The sequence below is a fragment of the Babylonia areolata genome, chromosome 4, assembly GCF_041734735.1.
Source record: "Babylonia areolata isolate BAREFJ2019XMU chromosome 4, ASM4173473v1, whole genome shotgun sequence".
Lineage (NCBI taxonomy): Eukaryota > Metazoa > Mollusca > Gastropoda > Neogastropoda > Buccinidae > Babylonia > Babylonia areolata.
The window spans coordinates 59,292,590-59,315,579 of record NC_134879.1 but is presented as its reverse complement, the minus strand read 5'-3'; the positions used below and the strand labels follow the sequence as shown (position 1 = coordinate 59,315,579).

The 22,990-nt window shown below is 48.7% G+C and overlaps 1 protein-coding gene across 2 annotated transcripts in view; it reads left to right on the top strand.

Annotated features, from left to right (window-relative positions):
- LOC143281786 (solute carrier family 35 member F6-like) overlaps positions 1–22,593 on the top strand; it is a 41,505-nt gene extending 18,912 nt beyond the window's left edge. The window contains exons 7-13 of one of the 2 annotated variants that reach the window (XM_076587082.1): positions 4,276–4,411; positions 6,999–7,093; positions 12,452–12,496; positions 14,376–14,556; positions 16,853–16,935; positions 20,075–20,117; positions 22,258–22,593. In XM_076587082.1, coding sequence (XP_076443197.1) covers positions 4,276–4,411; positions 6,999–7,093; positions 12,452–12,496; positions 14,376–14,556; positions 16,853–16,935; positions 20,075–20,117; positions 22,258–22,517 — 843 coding nt within the window. In that variant the 3' untranslated portion in view covers positions 22,518–22,593. Of the gene's footprint in view, positions 1–4,275; positions 4,412–6,998; positions 7,094–11,933; positions 11,979–12,451; positions 12,497–14,375; positions 14,557–16,852; positions 16,936–20,074; positions 20,118–22,257 lie in introns of both variants that reach the window. The other variant, XM_076587081.1, reaches the window with a different exon arrangement.
- The last annotated feature ends 397 nt before the right edge of the window (positions 22,594–22,990 follow it).

Below are 22,990 nucleotides of genomic sequence, written 5' to 3'. Positions count from 1 at the left end.
TCATTGCTGTCTGTCCATGTTTCATTGCTGTCTGACTGTCCATGTTTCTGCTGTCTGTCCATGTTTCATTGCTGTCTGACTGTCCATGTTTCTGCTGACTGTCCATGTTTCATTCCTGTCTCTCTGTCTGTCCATGTTTCATTGCTGTCTGACTGTCCATGTTTCATTGCTGTCTGACTGTCCATGTTTCATTGCTGTCTGTCCATGTTTCATTGCTGTCTGACTGTCCATGTTTCATTGCTGTCTGACTGTCCATGTTTCTGCTGTCTGTCCATGTTTCATTGCTGTCTGTCTGTCCATGTTTCATTGCTGTCTGACTGTCCATGTTTCTGCTGTCTGTCCATGTTTCATTGCTGTCTGACTGTCCATGTTTCATTGCTGTCTGACTGTCCATGTTTCATTGCTGTCTGACTGTCCATGTTTCTGCTGTCTGTCCATGTTTCATTGCTGTCTGACTGTCCATGTTCCTGCTGTCTGACTGTCCATGTTTCTGCTGTCTGTCCATGTTTCATTGCTGTCTGACTGTCCATGTTTCATTCCTGTCTCTCTGTCTGTCCATGCTTCATTGCTGTCTTTCTGTCCATGTTTCATTCCTGTCTCTCTGTCTGTCCATGCTTCATTGCTGTCTTTCTGTCCATGTTTCATTCCTGTATAAATTTACCAGTCTTTCTCTCTGTCCATGTTGCATACCTGTCTTTCTGTCCTTGTTTAATACCTGTCTTTCTGTCTGTCCATGTTTCATACCTGTCTGTCTGTCCCCATGTTTAATACCTGTCTTTCTGTCCATGTTTCATACCTGTCTTTCTGCCCATGTTTCATACCTATCTGTCTGTCCCCATGTTTCATACCTGTCTTCCTGCCCATGTTTCATACCTGTCTTTCTGTCAATGTTTCGTACCTGTCTGCCCATGTTACCTGTCTTTCTGTCCCCATGTTTCATACCTGTCTTTCTGCCCATGTTTCATACCTGTCTTTCTGTCCATGTTTCGTACCTGTCTGCCCATGTTACCTGTCTTTCTGTCCATGTTTCGTACCTGTCTTTCTGCCCATGTTTCATACCTGTCTTTCTGTCCATATTTCGTACCTGTCTGCCCATGTTTCATACCTGTCTTTCTGTCCATATTTCGTACCTGTCTGCCCATGTTTCATACCTGTCTTTCTGTCCATATTTCGTACCTGTCTGCCCATGTTTCATACCTGTCTTTCTGTCCATGTTTCATACCTGTCTGCCCATGTTTGATACCTGTCTTTCTGCCCATGTTTCATACCTGTCTTTCTGTCCATGTTTCATACCTGTCTGTCTGTCCCCATGTTTCATACCTGTCTGCCCATGTTTCATACCTGTCTGTCCATGTTTCATACCTGTCTGTCTGTCCATATTTCGTACCTGTCTGCCCATGTTTCATACCTGTCTTTCTGCCCATGTTTCATACCTGCCTGCCCTTGTTTCATACCTGTCTTTCTGTCCATGTTTCATACCTGTCTGCCCATGTTTCATACCTGTCTTCCTGCCCATGTTTCATACCTGTCTGTCTGTCCATGTTTCATACCTGTCTGTCTGTCCCCATGTTTCATACCTGTCTTTCTGCCCATGTTTCATACCTGTCTTTCTGCCCATGTTTCATACCTGTCTTTCTGTCCATGTTTCATACCTGTCTGTCTGCCCATGTTTCATACCTGTCTTTCTGTCCATGTTTCATACCTGTCTGTCTGTCCCCATGTTTCATACCTGTCTTTCTGCCCATGTTTCATACCTGTCTTTCTGCCCATGTTTCATACCTGTCTGTCTGTCCCCATGTTTCATACCTGTCTTTCTGCCCATGTTTCATACCTGTCTGTCTGCCCATGTTTCATACCTGTCTGTCTGTCCCCATGTTTCATACCTGTCTTTCTGTCCATATTTCGTACCTATCTGTCTGTCCCCATGTTTGATACCTGTCTTTCTGCCCATGTTTCATACCTGTCTTCTGCCCATGTTTCATACCCTTTCTGCCCATGTTTCATACCCTTTCTGTTCATGTTTCATACCTATCTGCCCATGTTTCATACCTTTCTGTCCATGTTTCGTACCTGTCTTTCTGTCTGTCCATGTTTCATACCTGTCTTTCTGTCTGTCTATGTTTCATACTTTTTTTTCTGTCCATTTCATACCTGTCTTTTCTGTCCATGTTTCATACCTGTCTTCCTGTCTGTCCTGTTTGATACCTGTCTGTCTGCCCATGTTTCATACCTGTCTTTCTGCCCATGTTTCATACCTGTCTTTCTGCCCATGTTTCATACCTTTCTGTCCATGTTTCATACCTTTCTGTCCGTGTTTCATACATATCTGCCCATGTTTAATACCTGTCTTTCTGTCCATGTTTCATACCTGTCTTCCTGTCTGTCCTGTTTGATACCTGTCTGTCTGTCTGCCTATATTTCATACCTGTCTGTCTGTCCAGGTTTCATTCATTGCTGGCTTTCTGTCTATGTTTGATACCTGTCTGTCCATGTTTGATACCTGTCTGGCTGTCCCCATGTTTCATACCTGTCTGTCCATGTTTCATACCTGTCTGTCTGTCCATGTTTGATACCTGTCTGTCTGTCCATGTTTCATACCTGTCTGTCTGTCCATGTTTGATACCTGTCTTTCTGCCCATGTTTCATACCTGTCTGTCTGTCCATGTTTCATACCTGTCTGTCTGTCCCCATGTTTCATACCTGTCTGTCCATGTTTCATACCTGTCTGTCCATGTTTCATACCTGTCTGTCCATGTTTCATACCTGTCTGTCTGTCCATGTTTCATACCTGTCTGTCTGTCCCCATGTTTCATACCTGTCTGTCCATGTTTCATACCTGTCTGTCTGTGCCCATGTTTCATACCTGTCTGTCTGTCCATGTTTGATACCTGTCTGTCTGTCCATGTTTCATACCTGTCTGTCAATGTTTGATACCTGTGTGTCTGTCCATGTTTGATACCTGTCTGTCCATGTTTCATACCTGTCTGTCTGTCCATGTTTGATACCTGTCTGTCTGTCCATGTTTGATACCTGTGTGTCCATGTTTCATACCTGTGTGTCCATGTTTGATACCTGTGTGTCCATGTTTGATACCTGTCTGTCTGTCCATGTTTCATACCTGTCTGTCAATGTTTGATACCTGTGTGTCTGTCCATGTTTGATACCTGTCTGTCTGTCCATGTTTGATACCTGTCTGTCCATGTTTGATACCTGTCTGTCTGTCCATGTTTGATACCTGTCTGTCCATGTTTGATACCTGTCTGTCTGTCCATGTTTGATACCTGTCTGTCTGTCCATGTTTGATACCTGTCTGTGTGTCCATGTTTCATACCTGTGTGTCCATGTTTGATACCTGTGTGTCCATGTTTGATACCTGTGTGTCCATGTTTGATACCTGTGTGTCCATGTTTCATACCTGTGTGTCCATGTTTGATACCTGTGTGTCCATGTTTGATACCTGTGTGTCCATGTTTGATACCTGTGTGTCCATGTTTCATACCTGTGTGTCCATGTTTGATACCTGTGTGTCCATGTTTGATACCTGTGTGTCCATGTTTCCTTCATTGCTGGCTTTCTGTGTTTCTCTAGGCTTGCGAGGTATGTGTGTGGGTCAGGCATCTGCTACTTCTGAAAAAAAAAAAAAAGTTTTAAGTGTTGAACCTTGGTGAAATGAGAACAGTGTGGCAGTTTGAAGTGCAGTTACTGAGGTTTGTTTTCTTATCAAGTGAGCCACTGATTTTGCTGATCAAATGAAATCCCCAGAGAAAAAGTACACAGTGATGACTGATAACTGTCATCTGATAGGTGAAGACTTTATCTTATCTCAGTGAGATGACAGCCCTTCACTGATGTACATACTGTGTTGACTGGTCATGACTTTATCTTATCTCAGTGAGATGGCAGCCCTTCACTGACAAACATACTGTGTTTACTGGTCAGCAGCAAAGTGGTTAAGCAGATGCAGTCTAGTGAGTATTGATCAGTCCACACCTTTGACACCTTGACTGAAACTCCAGGTGATACTCAGTGCTTGTGTGTGTGTGTGTGTGTGTGTGTGTGTGTGTGTATGCATGTTTGTGTATGTGTGTGTATGCGTGTGTGTTTGTGTATGTGTGCATGCGTGTGTGATTGTGTGTGTGAATGTGTGTGCATGTGTGTTTGTGTGTGTGTGTGTGTCCATGTGTGTGTGTGTGTGTGTGTGTGTGTGTGTGTGTCCATGTGTGTGTGTGTGTGTGTGTCCATGTGTGTGTGTGTTTGTGTGTGTGTGTGTGACAGAAAGTGTTCCTGAAGCGCAAGCTGTACCCGGTGCACTGGCTGGGGATGGTGGTGGTGATGGGGGGCCTGGTGCTGGTGGGCTGCTCCAGTCTCTTCCGTGCACACCACTCCGTCAGCGCTTCACACACACTGCTGGGTCAGTGAGGCAGTGCTGTGTGGGTGTCGGGGTGTTGGAGAGGGTGCACAGTGCTTTATGTGGGTGTCGGGGTGTTGGAGAGGGTGCACAGTGCTTTGTGTGGGTGTCGGGGTGTTGGAGAGGGTGCACAGTGCTGTGTGGGTGTCGGGGTGTTGGAGAGGGTGCACAGTGCTGTGTGGGTGTCGGGGTGTTGGAGGGGGTGCACAGTGCTTTGTGTGGGTGTCGGGGTGTTGGAGAGGGTGCACAGTGCTTTGTGTGGGTGTCGGGGTGTTGGAGAGGGTGCACAGTGCTTTGTGTGGGTGTCGGGGTGTTGGAGAGGGTGCACAGTGCTTTATGTGGGTGTCGGGGTGTTGGAGAGGGTGCACAGTGCTTTATGTGGGTGTCGGGGTGTTGGAGAGGGTGCACAGTGCTTTGTGGGTGTCGGGGTGTTGGAGAGGGTGCACAGTGCTTTATGTGGGTGTCGGGGTGTTGGAGGGGGTGCACAGTGCTGTGTGGGTGTCGGGGTGTTGGAGAGGGTGCACAGTGCTTTGTGTGGGTGTCGGGGTGTTGGAGAGGGTGCACAGTGCTTTATGTGGGTGTCGGGGTGTTGGAGAGGGTGCACAGTGCTTTGTGTGGGTATCGGGGTGTTGGAGAGGGTGCACAGTGCTGTGTGGGTGTCGGGGTGTTGGAGAGGGTGCACAGTGCTTTGTGGGTGTCGGGGTGTTGGAGAGGGTGCACAGTGCTTTGTGTGGGTGTCGGGGCGTTGGAGAGGGTGCACAGTGCTTTGTGTGGGTGTCAGGGTGTTGGAGAGGGTGCACAGTGCTTTGTGTGGGTGAGAGAGAGGAGAGTGGTGTGTGTGTGTGTGTGAAGAGTGGTACATATGAGAGAGAGAGGGGTGTTTGTTTCAGAGAGAGAGGAGAGTGGTGTGTGTGTGTGTGTGTGTGTGTGTGCATCAGCATGTGTGTGTGTGTGTTTGTGTGTGTGTGCAAGAGAATCAGAATCAGAATGATTTATTCACATTTTACTTTTAGGCCTCAGCCTCAAGGGAAGGAGTTGTAAAGAGAACAGAAATGAATGTATACCAGCATCCTATAGTTTGATAAATTTTCGTATATGTTTAATCTGTTGAGGGTATGTTTTTGTGCTTGTTTTGTTCCACAATATTGGACTGAAGTTGTGATTCAACATACATGTATATATTGTTATTGTATCCTGCATACCCACAAAAGGGGCAAAAGGATTACATGTTGAATCCTTTGAAAGTGAAAGATGTGTGTTTGTGTGTGTGTACTGCAGGCATCCTGCTGATTATGGGCAGCCATTGTGTGTATGTGTGTACTGCAGGCATCCTGCTGATTATGGGCAGCCATTGTGTTTGTGTGTACTGCAGGCATCCTGCTGATTATGGGCAGCCATTGTGTGTGTGTGTGTGTACTGCAGGCATCCTGCTGATTATGGGCAGCCATTGTGTGTGTGTGTGTGTACTGCAGGCATCCTGCTGATTATGGTCAGCCATTATGTGTGTGTGTGTACTGCAGGCATCCTGCTGATTATGGTCAGCCATTGTGTGTGTGTGTGTGTGTGTGTGTGTGTGTGTGTGTGTGTGTGTGTGTGTACTGCAGGCATCCTGCTGATTATGGTCAGCCATTGTGTGTGTGTGTGTGTGTGTGTACTGCAGGCATCCTGCTTATTATGGTCAGCCATTATGTGTGTGTGTGTGTACTGCAGGCATCCTGCTGATTATGGTCAGCCATTGTGTGTGTGTGTGTGTACTGCAGGCATCCTGCTGATTATGGTCAGCCATTGTGTGTGTGTACTGCAGGCATCCTGCTGATTATGGGCAGCCATTGTGTGTGTGTGTGTGTACTGCAGGCATCCTGCTGATTATGGGCAGCCATTGTGTTTGTGTGTACTGCAGGCATCCTGCTGATTATGGGCAGCCATTGTGTGTGTGTGTGTGTACTGCAGGCATCCTGCTGATTATGGTCAGCCATTATGTGTGTGTGTGTACTGCAGGCATCCTGCTGATTATGGTCAGCCATTGTGTGTGTGTGTGTGTGTGTGTGTGTGTGTGTGTGTGTGTGTGTGTGTGTACTGCAGGCATCCTGCTGATTATGGTCAGCCATTGTGTGTGTGTGTACTGCAGGCATCCTGCTGATTATGGTCAGCCATTGTGTGTGTGTGTACTGCAGGCATCCTGCTGATTATCGTCAGCCATTGTGTGTGTGTACTGCAGGCATCCTGCTGATTATGGTCAGCCATTGTGTGTGTGTGTGTGTACTGCAGGCATCCTGCTGATTATGGTCAGCCATTATGTGTGTGTGTACTGCAGGCATCCTGCTGATTATGGTCAGCCATTATGTGTGTGTGTGTGTGTACTGCAGGCATCCTGCTGATTATGGGCAGCCATTGTGTGTGTGTACTGCAGGCATCCTGCTGATTATGGTCAGCCATTGTGTGTGTGTACTGCAGGCATCCTGCTGATTATGGGCAGCCATTGTGTGTGTGTGTACTGCAGGCATCCTGCTGATTATGGTCAGCCATTGTGTGTGTGTACTGCAGGCATCCTGCTGATTATGGGCAGCCATTGTGTGTGTGTGTACTGCAGGCATCCTGCTGATTATGGGCAGCCAGCTGATCAGTGCTGCCCAGATGGTGATTGAGGAGCGCTTCTTGAAGAACCGCAACTTTCATCCCCTGCAGGTGATGGATGGATTGATCGCCCCTCCCACCCCTCCCACCCTCCAACCCCTCCCTCACTTCACACTGCAACACCTACTGTCCCCCACCCTCCCACCCTCACTTCACACTGCAACAACTACTGTCCCCCACCCTCCCCTCCCTCACTTCACACTGCAACACCTACTGTCCCCCACCCTCCCACCCTCACTTCACACTGCAACAACTACTGTCCCCCACCCTCCCCTCCCTCACTTCACACTGCAACACCTACTGTCCCCCTCCCTCCCCTCCCTCACTTCACACTGCAACACCTACTGTCCCCCCCTCCCTCCCCTCCCTCACTTCACACTGCAACACCTACTGTCCCCCACCCTCCCACCCTCCCTCACTTCACACTGCAACACCTACTGTCCCCCTCCCTCCCACCCCTCCCTCACTTCACACTGCAACACCTACTGTCCCCCTCCCTCCCCTCCCTCACTTCACACTGCAACACCTACTGTCCCCCACCCTCCCCTCCCTCACTTCACACTGCAACACCTACTGTCCCCCACCCTCCCACCCCTCCCTCACTTCACACTGCAACACCTACTGTCCCCCACCCTCCCCTCCCTCACTTCACACTGCAACACCTACTGTCCCCCTCCCACCCCTCCCTCACTTCACACTGCAACACCTACTGTCCCCCTCCCACCCCTCCCTCACTTCACACTGCAACACCTACTGTCCCCCTCCCTCCCACCCCTCCCTCACTTCACACTGCAACACCTACTGTCCCCCACCCTCCCCTCCCTCACTTCACACTGCAACACCTACTGTCCCCCTCCCTCCCACCCCTCCCTCACTTCACACTGCAACACCTACTGTCCCCCTCCCACCCCACCCTCACTTCACACTGCAACACCTACTGTCCCCCACCCTCCCCTCCCTCACTTCACACTGCAACACCTACGGTCCCCCTCCCTCCCCTCCCTCACTTCACACTGCAACACCTACTGTCCCCCTCCCACCCCTCCCTCACTTCACACTGCAACACCTACTGTCCCCCTCCCTCCCCTCCCTCACTTCACACTGCAACACCTACTGTCCCCCACCCTCCCCTCCCTCACTTCACACTGCAACACCTACTGTCCCCCTCCCTCCCACCCCTCCCTCACTTCACACTGCAACACCTACTGTCCCCCACCCTCCCACCCCTCCCTCACTTCACACTGCAACACCTACTGTCCCCCTCCCTCCCCTCCCTCACTTCACACTGCAACACCTACTGTCCCCCACCCTCCCCTCCCTCACTTCACACTGCAACACCTACTGTCCCCCACCCTCCCCTCCCTCACTTCACACTGCAACACCTACTGTCCCCCTCCCTCCCCTCCCTCACTTCACACTGCAACACCTACTGTCCCCCACCCTCCCCTCCCTCACTTCACACTGCAACACCTACTGTCCCCCACCCTCCCCTCCCTCACTTCACACTGCAACACCTACTGTCCCCCACCCTCCCCTCCCTCACTTCACACTGCAACACCTACTGTCCCCCACCCTCCCACCCCTCCCTCACTTCACACTGCAACACCTACTGTCCCCCACCCTCCCCTCCCTCACTTCACACTGCAACACCTACTGTCCCCCTCCCACCCCTCCCTCACTTCACACTGCAACACCTACTGTCCCCCACCCTCCCCTCCCTCACTTCACACTGCAACACCTACTGTCCCCCTCCCTCCCACCCCTCCCTCACTTCACACTGCAACACCTACTGTCCCCCACCCTCCCACCCCTCCCTCACTTCACACTGCAACACCTACTGTCCCCCACCCTCCCCTCCCTCACTTCACACTGCAACACCTACTGTCCCCCACCCTCCCCTCCCTCACTTCACACTGCAACACCTACTGTCCCCCACCCTCCCCTCCCTCACTTCACACTGCAACACCTACTGTCCCCCACCCTCCCCTCCCTCACTTCACACTGCAACACCTACTGTCCCCCACCCTCCCACCCCTCCCTCACATCACACTGCAACACCTACTGTCCCCCACCCTCCCCTCCCTCACTTCACACTGCAACACCTACTGTCCCCCTTCCACCCCTCCCTCACTTCACACTGCAACACCTACTGTCCCCCACCCTCCCACCCCTCCCTCACTTCACACTGCAACACCTACTGTCCCCCTCCCACCCCTCCCTCACTTCACACTGCAACACCTACTGTCCCCCACCCTCCCACCCCTCCCTCACTTCACACTGCAACACCTACTGTCCCCCACCCTCCCCTCCCTCACTTCACACTGCAACACCTACTGTCCCCCACCCTCCCCTCCCTCACTTCACACTGCAACACCTACTGTCCCCCACCCTCCCACCCCTCCCTCACATCACACTGCAACACCTACTGTCCCCCACCCTCCCCTCCCTCACTTCACACTGCAACACCTACTGTCCCCCTTCCACCCCTCCCTCACTTCACACTGCAACACCTACTGTCCCCCACCCTCCCACCCCTCCCTCACTTCACACTGCAACACCTACTGTCCCCCTCCCACCCCTCCCTCACTTCACACTGCAACACCTACTGTCCCCCACCCTCCCACCCCTCCCTCACTTCACACTGCAACACCTACTGTTCCCCACCCTCCCCTCCCTCACTTCACACTGCAACACCTACTGTCCCCCTCCCTCCCCTCCCTCACTTCACACTGCAACACCTACTGTTCCCCACCCACCCCTCCCTCACTTCACACTGCAACACCTACTGTCCCCCTCCCTCCCACCCCTCCCTCACTTCACACTGCAACACCTACTGTCCCCCTCCCTCCCCTCCCTCACTTCACACTGCAACACCTACTGTCTCCCACCCTCCCCTCCCTCACTTCACACTGCAACACCTACTGTCCCCCACCCTCCCTCACTTCACACTGCAACACCTACTGTCCCCCACCCTCCCCTCCCTCACTTCACACTGCAACACCTACTGTCCCCCACCCTCCCCTCCCTCACTTCACACTGCAACACCTACTGTCCCCCACCCTCCCTCACTTCACACTGCAACACCTACTGTCCCCCACCCTCCCCTCCCTCACTTCACACTGCAACACCTACTGTCCCCCTCCCACCCCTCCCTCACTTCACACTGCAACACCTACTGTCCCCCACCCTCCCCTCCCTCACTTCACACTGCAACACCTACTGTCCCCCTCCCTCCCACCCCTCCCTCACTTCACACTGCAACACCTACTGTCCCCCACCCTCCCCTCCCTCACTTCACACTGCAACACCTACTGTCCCCCACCCTCCCACCCCTCCCTCACTTCACACTGCAACACGTAGTGTCCCCCACCCTCCCCTCCCTCACTTCACACTGCAACACCTACTGTCCCCCACCCTCCCACCCCTCCCTCACTTCACACTGCAACACGTAGTGTCCCCCACCCTCCCCTCCCTCACTTCACACTGCAACACCTACTGTCCCCCACCCTCCCACCCCTCCCTCACTTCACACTGCAACACCTACTGTCCCCCACCCTCCCCTCCCTCACTTCACACTGCAACACCTACTGTCCCCCACCCTCCCACCCCTCCCTCACTTCACACTGCAACACGTAGTGTCCCCCACCCTCCCCTCCCTCACTTCACACTGCAACACCTACTGTCCCCCACCCTCCCACCCCTCCCTCACTTCACACTGCAACACGTACTGTCCCCCACCCTCCCCTCCCTCACTTCACACTGCAACACCTACTGTCCCCCACCCTCCCACCTCTCCCTCACTTCACACTGCAACACCTACTGTCCCCCTCCCACCCCACCCTCACTTCACACTGCAACACCTACTGTCCCCCTCCCTCCCACCCCTCCCTCACTTCACACTGCAACACCTACTGTCCCCCACCCTCCCCTCCCTCACTTCACACTGCAACACCTACTGTCCCCCACCCTCCCCTCCCTCACTTCACACTGCAACACCTACTGTCCCCCTCCCTCCCACCCCTCCCTCACTTCACACTGCAACACCTACTGTCCCCCTCCCACCCCTCCCTCACTTCACACTGCAACACCTACTGTCCCCCTCCCTCCCCTCCCTCACTTCACACTGCAACACCTACTGTCCCCCACCCTCCCACCCCTCCCTCACTTCACACTGCAACACCTACTGTCCCCCTCCCTCCCACCCCTCCCTCACTTCACACTGCAACACCTACTGTCCCCCTCCCTCCCCTCCCTCACTTCACACTGCAACACCTACTGTCCCCCACCCTCCCCTCCCTCACTTCACACTGCAACACCTACTGTCCCCCACCCTCCCACCCCTCCCTCACTTCACACTGCAACACGTACTGTCCCCCACCCTCCCCTCCCTCACTTCACACTGCAACACCTACTGTCCCCCACCCTCCCCTCCCTCACTTCACACTGCAACACCTACTGTCCCCCACCCTCCCACCCCTCCCTCACTTCATACTGCAACACCTACTGTCCCCCACCCTCCCACCCCTCCCTCACTTCACACTGCAACACCTACTGTCCCCCACCCTCCCACCCCTCCCTCACTTCACACTGCAACACCTACTGTCCCCCTCCCACCCCACCCTCACTGTCACATTTGATAGTTTCATGACTGCAACTGAAAAGCGTGTTGTTTTTAAACAGTGTCTTTTTTTCAAACATGTCACAATACACAACACTTATAGATAAGCAGAGGAAGAAAAAAGTCTTATGCAATCTTGTCTTGATATAATTACACCTATATACCTGGTATTGTGTGTTACTGCCAGAGTGTCCACTTTTATACGGGAAGGTTGTGGTGTGTATCAGTCGATGTGTTTGTTTTTGTACCTGAAAGGTGTGTTGTTTGTCACAGGTTGTTGGCATGGAAGGCTCCTTTGGACTGTTCCTGATGACTTTTGTACCTGAAAGGTGTGTTGTTTGTCACAGGTTGTTGGCATGGAAGGCTCCTTTGGACTGTTCCTGATGACTTTTGTACCTGAAAGGTGTGTTGTTTGTCACAGGTTGTTGGCATGGAAGGCTCCTTTGGACTGTTCCTGATGACTTTTGTACCTGAAAGGTGTGTTGTTTGTCACAGGTTGTTGGCATGGAAGGCTCCTTTGGACTGTTCCTGATGACTTTTGTACCTGAAAGGTGTGTTGTTTGTCACAGGTTGTTGGCATGGAAGGCTCCTTTGGACTGTTCCTGATGACTTTTGTACCTGAAAGGTGTGTTGTTTGTCACAGGTTGTTGGCATGGAAGGCTCCTTTGGACTGTTCCTGATGACTTTTGTACCTGAAAGGTGTGTTGTTTGTCACAGGTTGTTGGCATGGAAGGCTCCTTTGGACTGTTCCTGATGACTTTTGTACCTGAAAGGTGTGTTGTTTGTCACAGGTTGTTGGCATGGAAGGCTCCTTTGGACTGTTCCTGATGACTTTTGTAAGTACACTGCCCAGCAGGCATGGTTCTTCTTCCTTCATGGGCTGCAACTCCCACATTCACTCCTATGTACATCGGTGGGCTTATACGTGTATGACTGTTTTTACCTGCCATGTAGGTAGCCATACTCCATTTTTAGGGGTGCATCGCATGGTTAAAAGTTATGGTTAGAATTCCCATTGATGTGTTTGGCGACAGGGGACAGTGACTTCACTTCACGGTGTCCAGGGCTCAGCCCAGGAAGGCAGGGCCCGGCTCTCGGCCTCCACCCTTTAACTCACTCCCTACTTGGCCACTTGTAAGCACGTGTTCCTCTTTATACTGGGCATTTGTATAGGTTTTCGAAAGAAAAAAAAGATAAAACACAGCCACATGAAATTTGAAAAATTGATAGTTGAGAAATTGAATAAGTGCAGCACATAGTCTTCAGCTCTTACATGTATGATATTTTTCTTGCAGCAGGAGGCAAAAAATATTTTTATGAAGTAAAATTTGAGGGAGGTAGGGTATGTGCATAATTTATTATTCGTTTTTGTTTTTTTCAATTTTTTTTTTCAAGAGAAATCAGAGAATGCTCTAAATAATTGCAAATGAGCAGTACAGCCATGGCATCCCTGAAGATTCAGTCTATAAGTCTTTAATTTTGGCCTCTGTATTAACTTTTAATTTTTTATCGTCTGCATTATAGATGACCAAAAAATAAAACACAAAAAACCAACAACAATAAATCACAGCTGTGGAACATTCCACCAAGATTTTAATCTGAAGTAAAAGAATGATGAATGATTAAAAAAAAAAGAAACCCATCACACTCCCAAAAGAATCTTTGTAGGCACTTAAAATGTCATACATTTCTTCCTGGTTCCTGCTAACATTTTGGCCGCTGAAGTTTGATCATTTTAAGTTTTGGAGATTTGGGTTTTTTTGGTTTTTTGTTTTTTGTGTGTGTGTGTGTTGTTGTTTTTTTTTTGCATCTGTGCATGTATGCTTAAAAATTGTGATTAAAAACATGTATGAACCATGTGACCTGATATGATGCATGTGACATGACATGATGTATGTGACATGACATGATGTATGTGACATGACATGACATGCTGTATAACGTGACATGACATGCTGTATGAACCATGTGCCATCACATGATGTATAACATGCTGTATGAACCCTGCGACATGACATGCTGTATAACGTGACATGACATGCTGTATGAACCCTGTGACATGACATGCTGTATGAACCCTGTGACATGACATGCTATATAATGCGACATGACATGCTGTATGAACCCTGTGACATGACATGTTGTATAACGCGACGTGACATGCTGTATGAACCCTGTGACATGACATGCTGTATAACGCAACATGACATGCTGTATGAACCCTGTGACATGACATGCTGTACGAACCCTGTGACATGACATGCTGTACGAACCCTGTGACATGACACGCTGTATGATCCCTGTGACATGACATGTTGTATAACATGACATGATGTATGAACCCTGCGACATGACATGCTGCACGAACCCTGCGACATGACATGCTGTATGAACCCTGTGACATGACACACTGTATGAACCCTGTGACATGACATGCTGTATGAACCTTGTGACATGACATGCTGTATGACATGACATGACATGTTGTACGAACCCTGTGACATGACATGCTGTATAACATGACATGACATGCTGTATGAACCCTGCGACGTGACATGCTGTATAACATGACGTGACATGCAGTACGAACCCTGTGACATGACATGCTGTATAACATGACATGACATGCTGTACGAACCCTGTGACATGACATGCTGTATAACATGACATGACATGCTGTACGAACCCTGCGACATGACATGCTGTACACTACAGGCGGTGCTGCCCGCCATGTACTTCATCCCGGGGTCAGGGCTGAACGGTCGCTATGAGAACAGTGTTGACGCCCTGTACCAGATCGCCAACAGTCCCCGCCTCCTGGTCTTCTGTCTCCTCTACCTCATCTCCATCGCCTTCTACAACTACTTTGGTCTGGCCGTCACCAAGTCACTGACAGGTCAGTGGGCCTTCTGTCAGTCTGTCTGTCTGGCCGTCACCAAGTCACTGACAGGTCAGTGGGCCTTCTGTCAGTCTGTCAGTCTGTTGGTCTGGCCGTCACCAAGTCACTGACAGGTCAGTGGGCCTTCTGTCAGTCTGTCGGTCTGTTGGTCTGGCCGTCACCAAGTCACTGACAGGTCAGTGGGCCTTCTGTCAGTCTGTCGGTCTGTTGGTCTGGCCGTCACCAAGTCACTGACAGGTCAGTGGGCCTTCTGTCGGTCTGTCAGTCTGTTAGTCTGGCCGTCACCAAGTCACTGACAGGTCAGTGGGCCTTCTGTCAGTCTGTCAGTCTGTCACATAGCTATGTCCTGTGAAACAACCGGGTTCAGTATCTGGACATGTCCACCCCTATTTTGGGTTGTTTTTTTTGTTTAGCAAGCCATGACACGTTTTTTTCTTCTCTTTTTGTCTGTGACAGACCAGTACAGTGGTGGTCTGGTGGTAATGTGCCTGACAGGAAATGAGTGTGTTCTATTCCACATACAGACCAGTAGAATGTGCCTGACAGGAAATGAGTGTGATCTATTCCACATACAGACCAGTAGAATGTGCCTTACAGGAAATGAGTGTGATCTATTCCACATACAGACCAGTAGAATGTGCCTTACAGGAAATGAGTGTGATCTATTCCACATACAGACCAGCAGAATGTGCCTGACAGGAAATGAGTGTGTTCTATTCCACATACAGACCAGTAGAATGTGCCTTACAGGAAATGAGTGTGATCTATTCCACATACAGACCAGTAGAATGTGCCTTACAGGAAATGAGTGTGATCTATTCCACATACAGACCAGTAGAATGTACCTGACAGGAAATGAGCGTGATCTATTCCACATACAGACCAGTAGAATGTACCTTACAGGAAATGAGTGTGTTCTATTCTACATACAGACCAGTAGAATGTACCTGACAGGAAATGAGTGTGTTCTATTCCACATACAGACCAGTAGAATGTACCTTACAGGAAATGAGCGTGATCTATTCCACATACAGACCAGTAGAATGTGCCTGACAGGAAATGAGTGTGTTCTATTCCACATACAGACCAGTAGAATGTGCCTTACAGGAAATGAGTGTGATTTATTCCACATACAGACCAGTAGAATGTACCTTACAGGAAATGAGTGTGTTCTATTCTACATACAGACCAGTAGAATGTACCTGACAGGAAATGAGTGTGTTCTATTCTACATACAGACCAGTAGAATGTGCCTTACAGGAAATAAGTGTGTTCTATTCTACATACAGACCAGTAGAATGTGCCTTACAGGAAATGAGTGTGTTCTATTCTACATACAGACCAGTAGAATGTGCCTTACAGGAAATAAGTGTGTTCTATTATACATACAGACCAGTAGAATGTACCTGACAGGAAATAAGTGGGTTCTGTTGCCACCAGCAGACAGTGATTTTTACTCCCCCTCATCCTTGGCATCAAAAAGGACTGTCTCTAGCAAAATCATGTTGAAAAGTCTACTTTGATTTGATTAACAACAAAAAACAACAACAAAAAACCCTGCAAAGCTGCAGACAACAAAAAAGCTGGTGCTGTACAAAGGTGACATGCTCTCCCTACAAACAGGGGCCTGGATTTCACTGCACCTTTAAGTCCAAAGCACTTTGGAGACTGAAAAATGCAAGTATTTTATTGTAAAAATCCATATAAACAGTTGTAGGCATTGATTTATAAGAAAATGCCTCTGGGTAGGTACATGTGTGGTTGTATTGTGTTTGTACCAATACGTGTGTATGATTGACATGATTGTTTTCATGTTACAGCTGTTCACAGAACGTGTGTATGATTGACATGATTGTGTGTTTCCATGTTACTGCTGTTCACAGAACATGTGTATGATTGACATGATTGTGTGTTTCCATGTTACAGCTGTTCACAGAACGTGTGTATGATTGACATGATTGTTTCCATGTTACAGCTGTTCACAGAACGTGTGTATGATTGACATGATTGTGTGTTTCCATGTTACTGCTGTTCACAGAACATGTGTATGATTGACATGATTGTGTGTTTCCATGTTACAGCTTTTCACAGAACGTGTGTATGATTGACATGATTGTGTGTTTCCATGTTACAGCTGTTCACAGAACGTGTGTATGATTGACATGATTGTGTGTTTCCATGTTACAGCTTTTCACAGAACGTGTGTATGATTGACATGATTGTGTGTTTCCATGTTACAGCTGTTCACAGAACGTGTGTATGATTGACATGATTGTGTGTTTCCATGTTACAGCTGTTCACAGAACGCTGATTGACGCCTGTCGAACCATCCTGGTGTGGGTAGCAGATCTCGTCATCTACTACGGTGTTGACAAGGTGAGTGCAGTCACACGGCATCCTTCTCTCTTCATCAGAATAATAGTTAGAATGATGATAATGAACACTAGTCATTAGAACCATAAGCACCTCCTATCAAACAGTAATAGTTAGAATGATGATAATGAACACTAGTCATTAGAACCATAAGCACCTCCCATCAAACAGTAATAGTTAGAATGATGATAATGAACACTAGTCATTAGAACCATAAGCACCTCCCAGTCATTAGAACCATAAGCACCTCCCATCAAACAGTAATAGTTAGAATGATGATAATGAACACTAGTCATTAGAACCATAAGCACCTTCCATCAAACAGTAATCATTTATATCATATAATGGCAGACATCAGCACATTAAAACAAATTAAGGAAAAAAATATCTATCTAAACCATAGCATGTTGTTAATGTAAATCATCAAAGTAAAAAAAGAAAGCCCAATATTGCTATGTAAATAATCAAAACAAAAAAAAGCCCAATATTGCTAATATAAATAATCAAATTATTAAAAGCTCATTATATGTGTTACACACACAGGTCTTCTTACAATAAAAAAGGTAACCACAGACCAGGTCTGCACAATTTTCAGGACATTTGAAAGGTAACCACAGACCAGGTCTGCACACTTTTCAGGACATTTTAAAGGTAACCACAGACCAGGTCTGCACACTTTTAAGGACATCTTAAAGGTAACCACAGACCAGGTCTGCACACTTTTCAGGACATTTTAAAGGTAACCACAGACCAGGTCTGCACACTTTTAAGGACATCTTAAAGGTAACCACAGACCAGGTCTGCACACTTTTAAGGACATCTTAAAGGTAACCACAGACCAGGTCTGCACACTTTTCAGGACATTTAAAAGGTAACTACAGACCAGGTCTGCACACTTTTAAGGACATTTAAAAGGTAACTACAGACCAGGTCTGCACACTTTTCAGGACATTTAAAAGGTAACTACAGACCAGGTCTGCACACTTTTCAGGACATTTAAAAGGTAACTACAGACCAGGTCTGCACACTTTTCAGGACATTTAAAAGGTAACCACAGACCAGGTCTGCACACTTTTCAGGACATTTAAAAGGTAACTACAGACCAGGTCTGCACACTTTTAAGGACATCTTAAAGGTAACCACAGACCAGGTTTGCACACTTTTCAGGACATCTTAAAGGTAACTACAGACCAGGTCTGCACACTTTTCAGGACATTTAAAAGGTAACTACAGACCAGGTCTGCACACTTTTCAGGACATCTTAAAGGTAACCACAGACCAGGTCTGCACACTTTTAAGGACATCTTAAAGGTAACCACAGACCAGGTCTGCACACTTTTCAGGACATCTTAAAGGTAACTACAGACCAGGTCTGCACACTTTTAAGGACATCTTAAAGGTAACCACAGACCAGGTCTGCACACTTTTCAGGACATCTTAAAGGTAACCACAGACCAGGTCTGCACACTTTTCAGGACATTTTAAAGGTAACTACAGACCAGGTCTGCACACTTTTCAGGACATTTTAAAGGCAAACACGCTCACATTGGGTAAAATTCTGGGTTTTTTTGTTGTTTTTTTCATTATTGAGACTTGTGGCTCTGCACATTTCCAGGACATGTGTGAGGCAGGTCTTTGGGGTTTATTCAGAACAACACTGTCCTGAGAAGTCCTGTGCAAAGTGTGTGTTCCATTCTTTCTGTTTGCTGTTAACAGGCTTCTACTGTGTATGAATTACTTGTGTAAGGAGCCTGAAAATAAACAGTGCTGTTGACAGTGGACGATGGATGATAGCTGGATCCCCAAGGATCTTCTTTATGGAGAAGTGGTACAGGGAATACATTGTCCAGGCAGACACCAACTGCACAATAATGTCATCTGCAAGAGAGATCTGAAGGCCTTGAATATCGACCTGAAGGTTGAATGAGAGGATAAGGCCCCTTCCCATGCCATGTCCTAGACACAGTGGACATGAAATCACTGCCTTCCTGTGCCATGTCCTAGACACTGTGGACATGAAATCAATGCCTTCCCATGCCATGTCCTAGACACTGTGGACATGAAATCACTGCCTTCCTATGCCATGTCCTAGACACAGTGGACATGAAATCACTGCCTTCCTATGCCATGTCCTAGACACTGTGGACATGGAATCACTGCCTTCCTGTGCCATGTCTTAGACACAGTGGACATGGAATCACTGCCTTCCCATGCCATGTCCTAGACACTGTGGACATGGAATCACTGCCTTCCCATGCCATGTCCTAGACACTGTGGACATGGAATCACTGCCTTCCCATGCCATGTCCTAGACACAGTGGACATGAAATCACTGCCTTCCTGTGCCATGTCCTAGACACTGTGGACATGAAATCACTGCATTCCTATGCCATGTCTTAGACACAGTGGACATGGAATCACTGCCTTCCCTTGCCATCTCCTAGACACAGTGGACATGGAATCACTGCCTTCCTATCCCATGTCCTAGACACTGTGGACATGGAATCACTGCCTTCCTATGCCATGTCCTAGACACAGTGGACATGGAATCACTGCCTTCCTATCCCATGTCCTAGACACTGTGGACATGGAATCACTGCCTTCCCATGCCATGTCCTAGACACTGTGGACATGAAATCAATGCCTTCCCATGCCATGTCCTAGACACTGTGGACATGAAATCAATCCCTTCCCATGCCATGTCCTAGACACTGTGGACATGGAATCAATGCCTTCCCATGCCATGTCCTAGACACTGTGGACATGAAATCACTGCCTTCCTATGCCATGTCCTAGACACAGTGGACATGGAATCACTGCCTTCCCATGACATGTCCTAGACACAGTGGACATGGAATCACTGCCTTCCCATGCCATGTCCTAGACACAGTAGACATGAAATCACTGCCTTCCTGTGCCATGTCCTAGACACAGTGGACATGAAATCACTGCCTTCCTATCCCATGTCCTAGACACTGTGGACATGGAATCACTGCCTTCCCATACCATGTCCTAGACACAGTGGACATGGAATCACTGCCTCAGTGGCCATGGAAATGTTATTGAATCTCTAATCTTTCATAATGTCACAATGAGGAAAGGTTTTTATCAAATTTATGTGGTTATATTTGTCTTTTTTCAGAAATTTGGTGAAGAATTTGATAAATCCTACGGACTGCTTCAAGGTAAGATTGACTTTCACTGTCCATCTGTCTTCTCTTCCTTCTTCTTCTTCCCTCTTACCTGACCACACTGTAGTGTCTACCTTTGTCAAAGCAGAGTGCAGGTGTCTGTCTGTCTTCTCTTCCTCCTTCTTCTTCCCTCTTACCTGACCACACTGTAGTGTCTACCTTTGTCAAAGCAGAGTGCAGGTGTCTGTCTGTCTTCTCTTCCTCCTTCTTCTTCCCTCTTACCTGACCACACTGTAGTGTCTACCTTTGTCAAAGCAGAGTGCAGGTGTCTGTCTTCTTCTCTTCCTCCTTCTTCTTCCCTCTTACCTGACCACACTGTAGTGTTTACCTTTGTCAAAGCAGAGTGCAGGTGTCTGTCTGTCTTCTCTTCCTCCTTCTTCTTCCCTCTTACCTGACCACACTGTAGTGTCTACCTTTGTCAAAGCAGAGTGCAGGTGTCTGTCTTCTCTTCCTCCTCCTTCTTCCCTCTTACCTGACCACACTGTAGTGTCTACCTTTGTCAAAGCAGAGTGCAGGTGTCTGTCTTCTCTTCCTCCTCCTTCTTCCCTCTTACCTGACCACACTGTAGTGTCTACCTTTGTCAAAGCAGAGTGCAGGTGTCTGTCTTCTCTTCCTCCTCCTTCTTCCCTCTTACCTGACCACACTGTAGTGTCTACCTTTGTCAAAGCAGAGTGCAGGTGTCTGTCTGTCTTCTCTTCCTCCTCCTTCTTCCCTCTTACCTGACCACACTGTAGTGTCTACCTTTGTCAAAGCAGAGTGCAGGTGTCTGTCTGTCTTCTCTTCCTCCTCCTTCTTCCCTCTTACCTGACCACACTGTAGTGTCTACCTTTGTCAAAGCAGAGTGCAGGTGTCTGTCTTCTCTTCCTCCTCCTTCTTCCCTCTTACCTGACCACACTGTAGTGTCTACCTTTGTCAGAGCAGAGTGCAGGTAAAATGACCCCTCCCTCCCCCCCCCCCATTGTACAGTGTGTTGTGTTGTAGCAGTGGTATGTGTCATTGTGCATCATGTGGTGTGTAACAGCATTGATGGGCAGGAACGCACTTACAAATTGCCCAGTAGGGAGTGAGTTTTACTATTAGTATTACCGTAAAGTTCGGTCTATTGAGCGCACTGGTATATAAGCTGCACCCACTAAATTTTGGAAAAAATTGAACTTCATACATACATAAGCCGCACTGGCTTATAAGCCGCACTTATTTCCGGTACCAGTACACATACTGATACTACAGAAAAGCTGTCAATACTGCAGGTTATGAAATAAACACAAGCGGGAACAACACAAAGAAAAGCAAGCGAAAATACTGCTGGTGCCACAAAAAATAAAAAATAAACACAATGAAAATAAGATCCATAATTTAGGGATAATCACATTTATTCAACGCCATCTTGCTCAATGAATCCACTGAAATCTTCGTCTTCAGTGTCCGAGTTGAAGAGAACCAGCACAGCTTCCTCCACCATCTTGTCACTGACTTCAGCCTAGCTTTCACTTCATGAACATGAAGGTGGAGGTCGCTGCTGGTTCGCCACTTGCACTGTCGTCTGCTAGGTTGATCGCCTTCAGTTTGAAGGCTGCATCATAGGCATTTGTAGCGTTTTCGGCATGATGAGGGTGTACGCTTGAGCAGAGTAGAACTGAATGCTGATCTGAAGGCTTTAATGTGTAGGGATTTGATTTATAAAATGTGAACAGTTAGCACACTATCCTGAAGCTCATCCAAAAATTCATGGACAGAAATGATGATTTTGGTGAGATGAAGGGCAGCTAAGAATAGACGAGAACGTGACACTCCCGGGATCGTTAAAATCCGCAAATAAGCCGCATCATTGTATAAGCTGCAGAAGTTGAAGCTGGGGTAAAAAGTCGCGGCTTATAGACCGAACTTTACGGTATTCTTGCAAGTTGGTGTGTGCTGTGGTGTGTGTTGCAATGATCTGCTATGTGTTGAGGGCTACATGATGTGTACTGTGCAGTGTGTGGCAGTGACAATGACGAGGTGTGTGCCGTGTTTCCGTGGACACATGATGTGTACTGTGTGGCAGTGACAATGACGAGGTGTGTGCCGTGTTTCAGTGGACACATGATGTGTACTGTGTGGCAGTGACCATGATGAGGTGTGTGCCGTGTTTCAGTGGACGGCTTCATGTTCCTGGTGGTGGGCACTATGCTGTACAACCAGGTGATGGTGGTGCCTTGTCTTCCCTGGTGCAACCCGCCGGTCCAGGTGGAGCTGGAGGCCATCATCCGCCGCCCAGACAACGATGAGGGCCCCACGGTCCAGGGAAGTGACACCGGTCCTGTCGACATCCTAGAACCGAACCTCTCCTCCAACGAGAACACGGCTCTGCTGTCTGATGCTGGCAGCATCTCGCGCGGTGCATCCTACACCTGAAAGCAGCTGTTTGACCTTTAACCTTCCTTCCACCCGGGGGGGAGGGGGTGGGGGGGACAAGTTTTGAGGAGCACAGAGAGAGAGAGAGAGGGAGGAGAGGGAGGAGTGTAGATGAATGGGACATGGGGGGGAGGCAGTGTGGATGAATGGGACATGGGGGAGGGAGGCAGTGTGGATGAATGGGACATGGGGGGGGGGGGCAGTGTGGATGAATGGGACATGGGGGGGGGGGCAGTATGGATGAATGGGACATGGGGAGGGAGGCAGTGTGGATGAATGGGACATGGGGGGGGGGGAGGCAGTGTGGATGAATGGGACATGGGGGGGGGGAGGCAGTGTGGATGAATGGGACATGGGGGGGGGGAGGCAGTGTGGATGAATGGGACATGGGGGGGGCAGTGTGGATGAATGGGACATGGGGGGGGGGCAGTGTGGATGAATGGGACATGGGGGGGATGAATGGGACAGGGGGG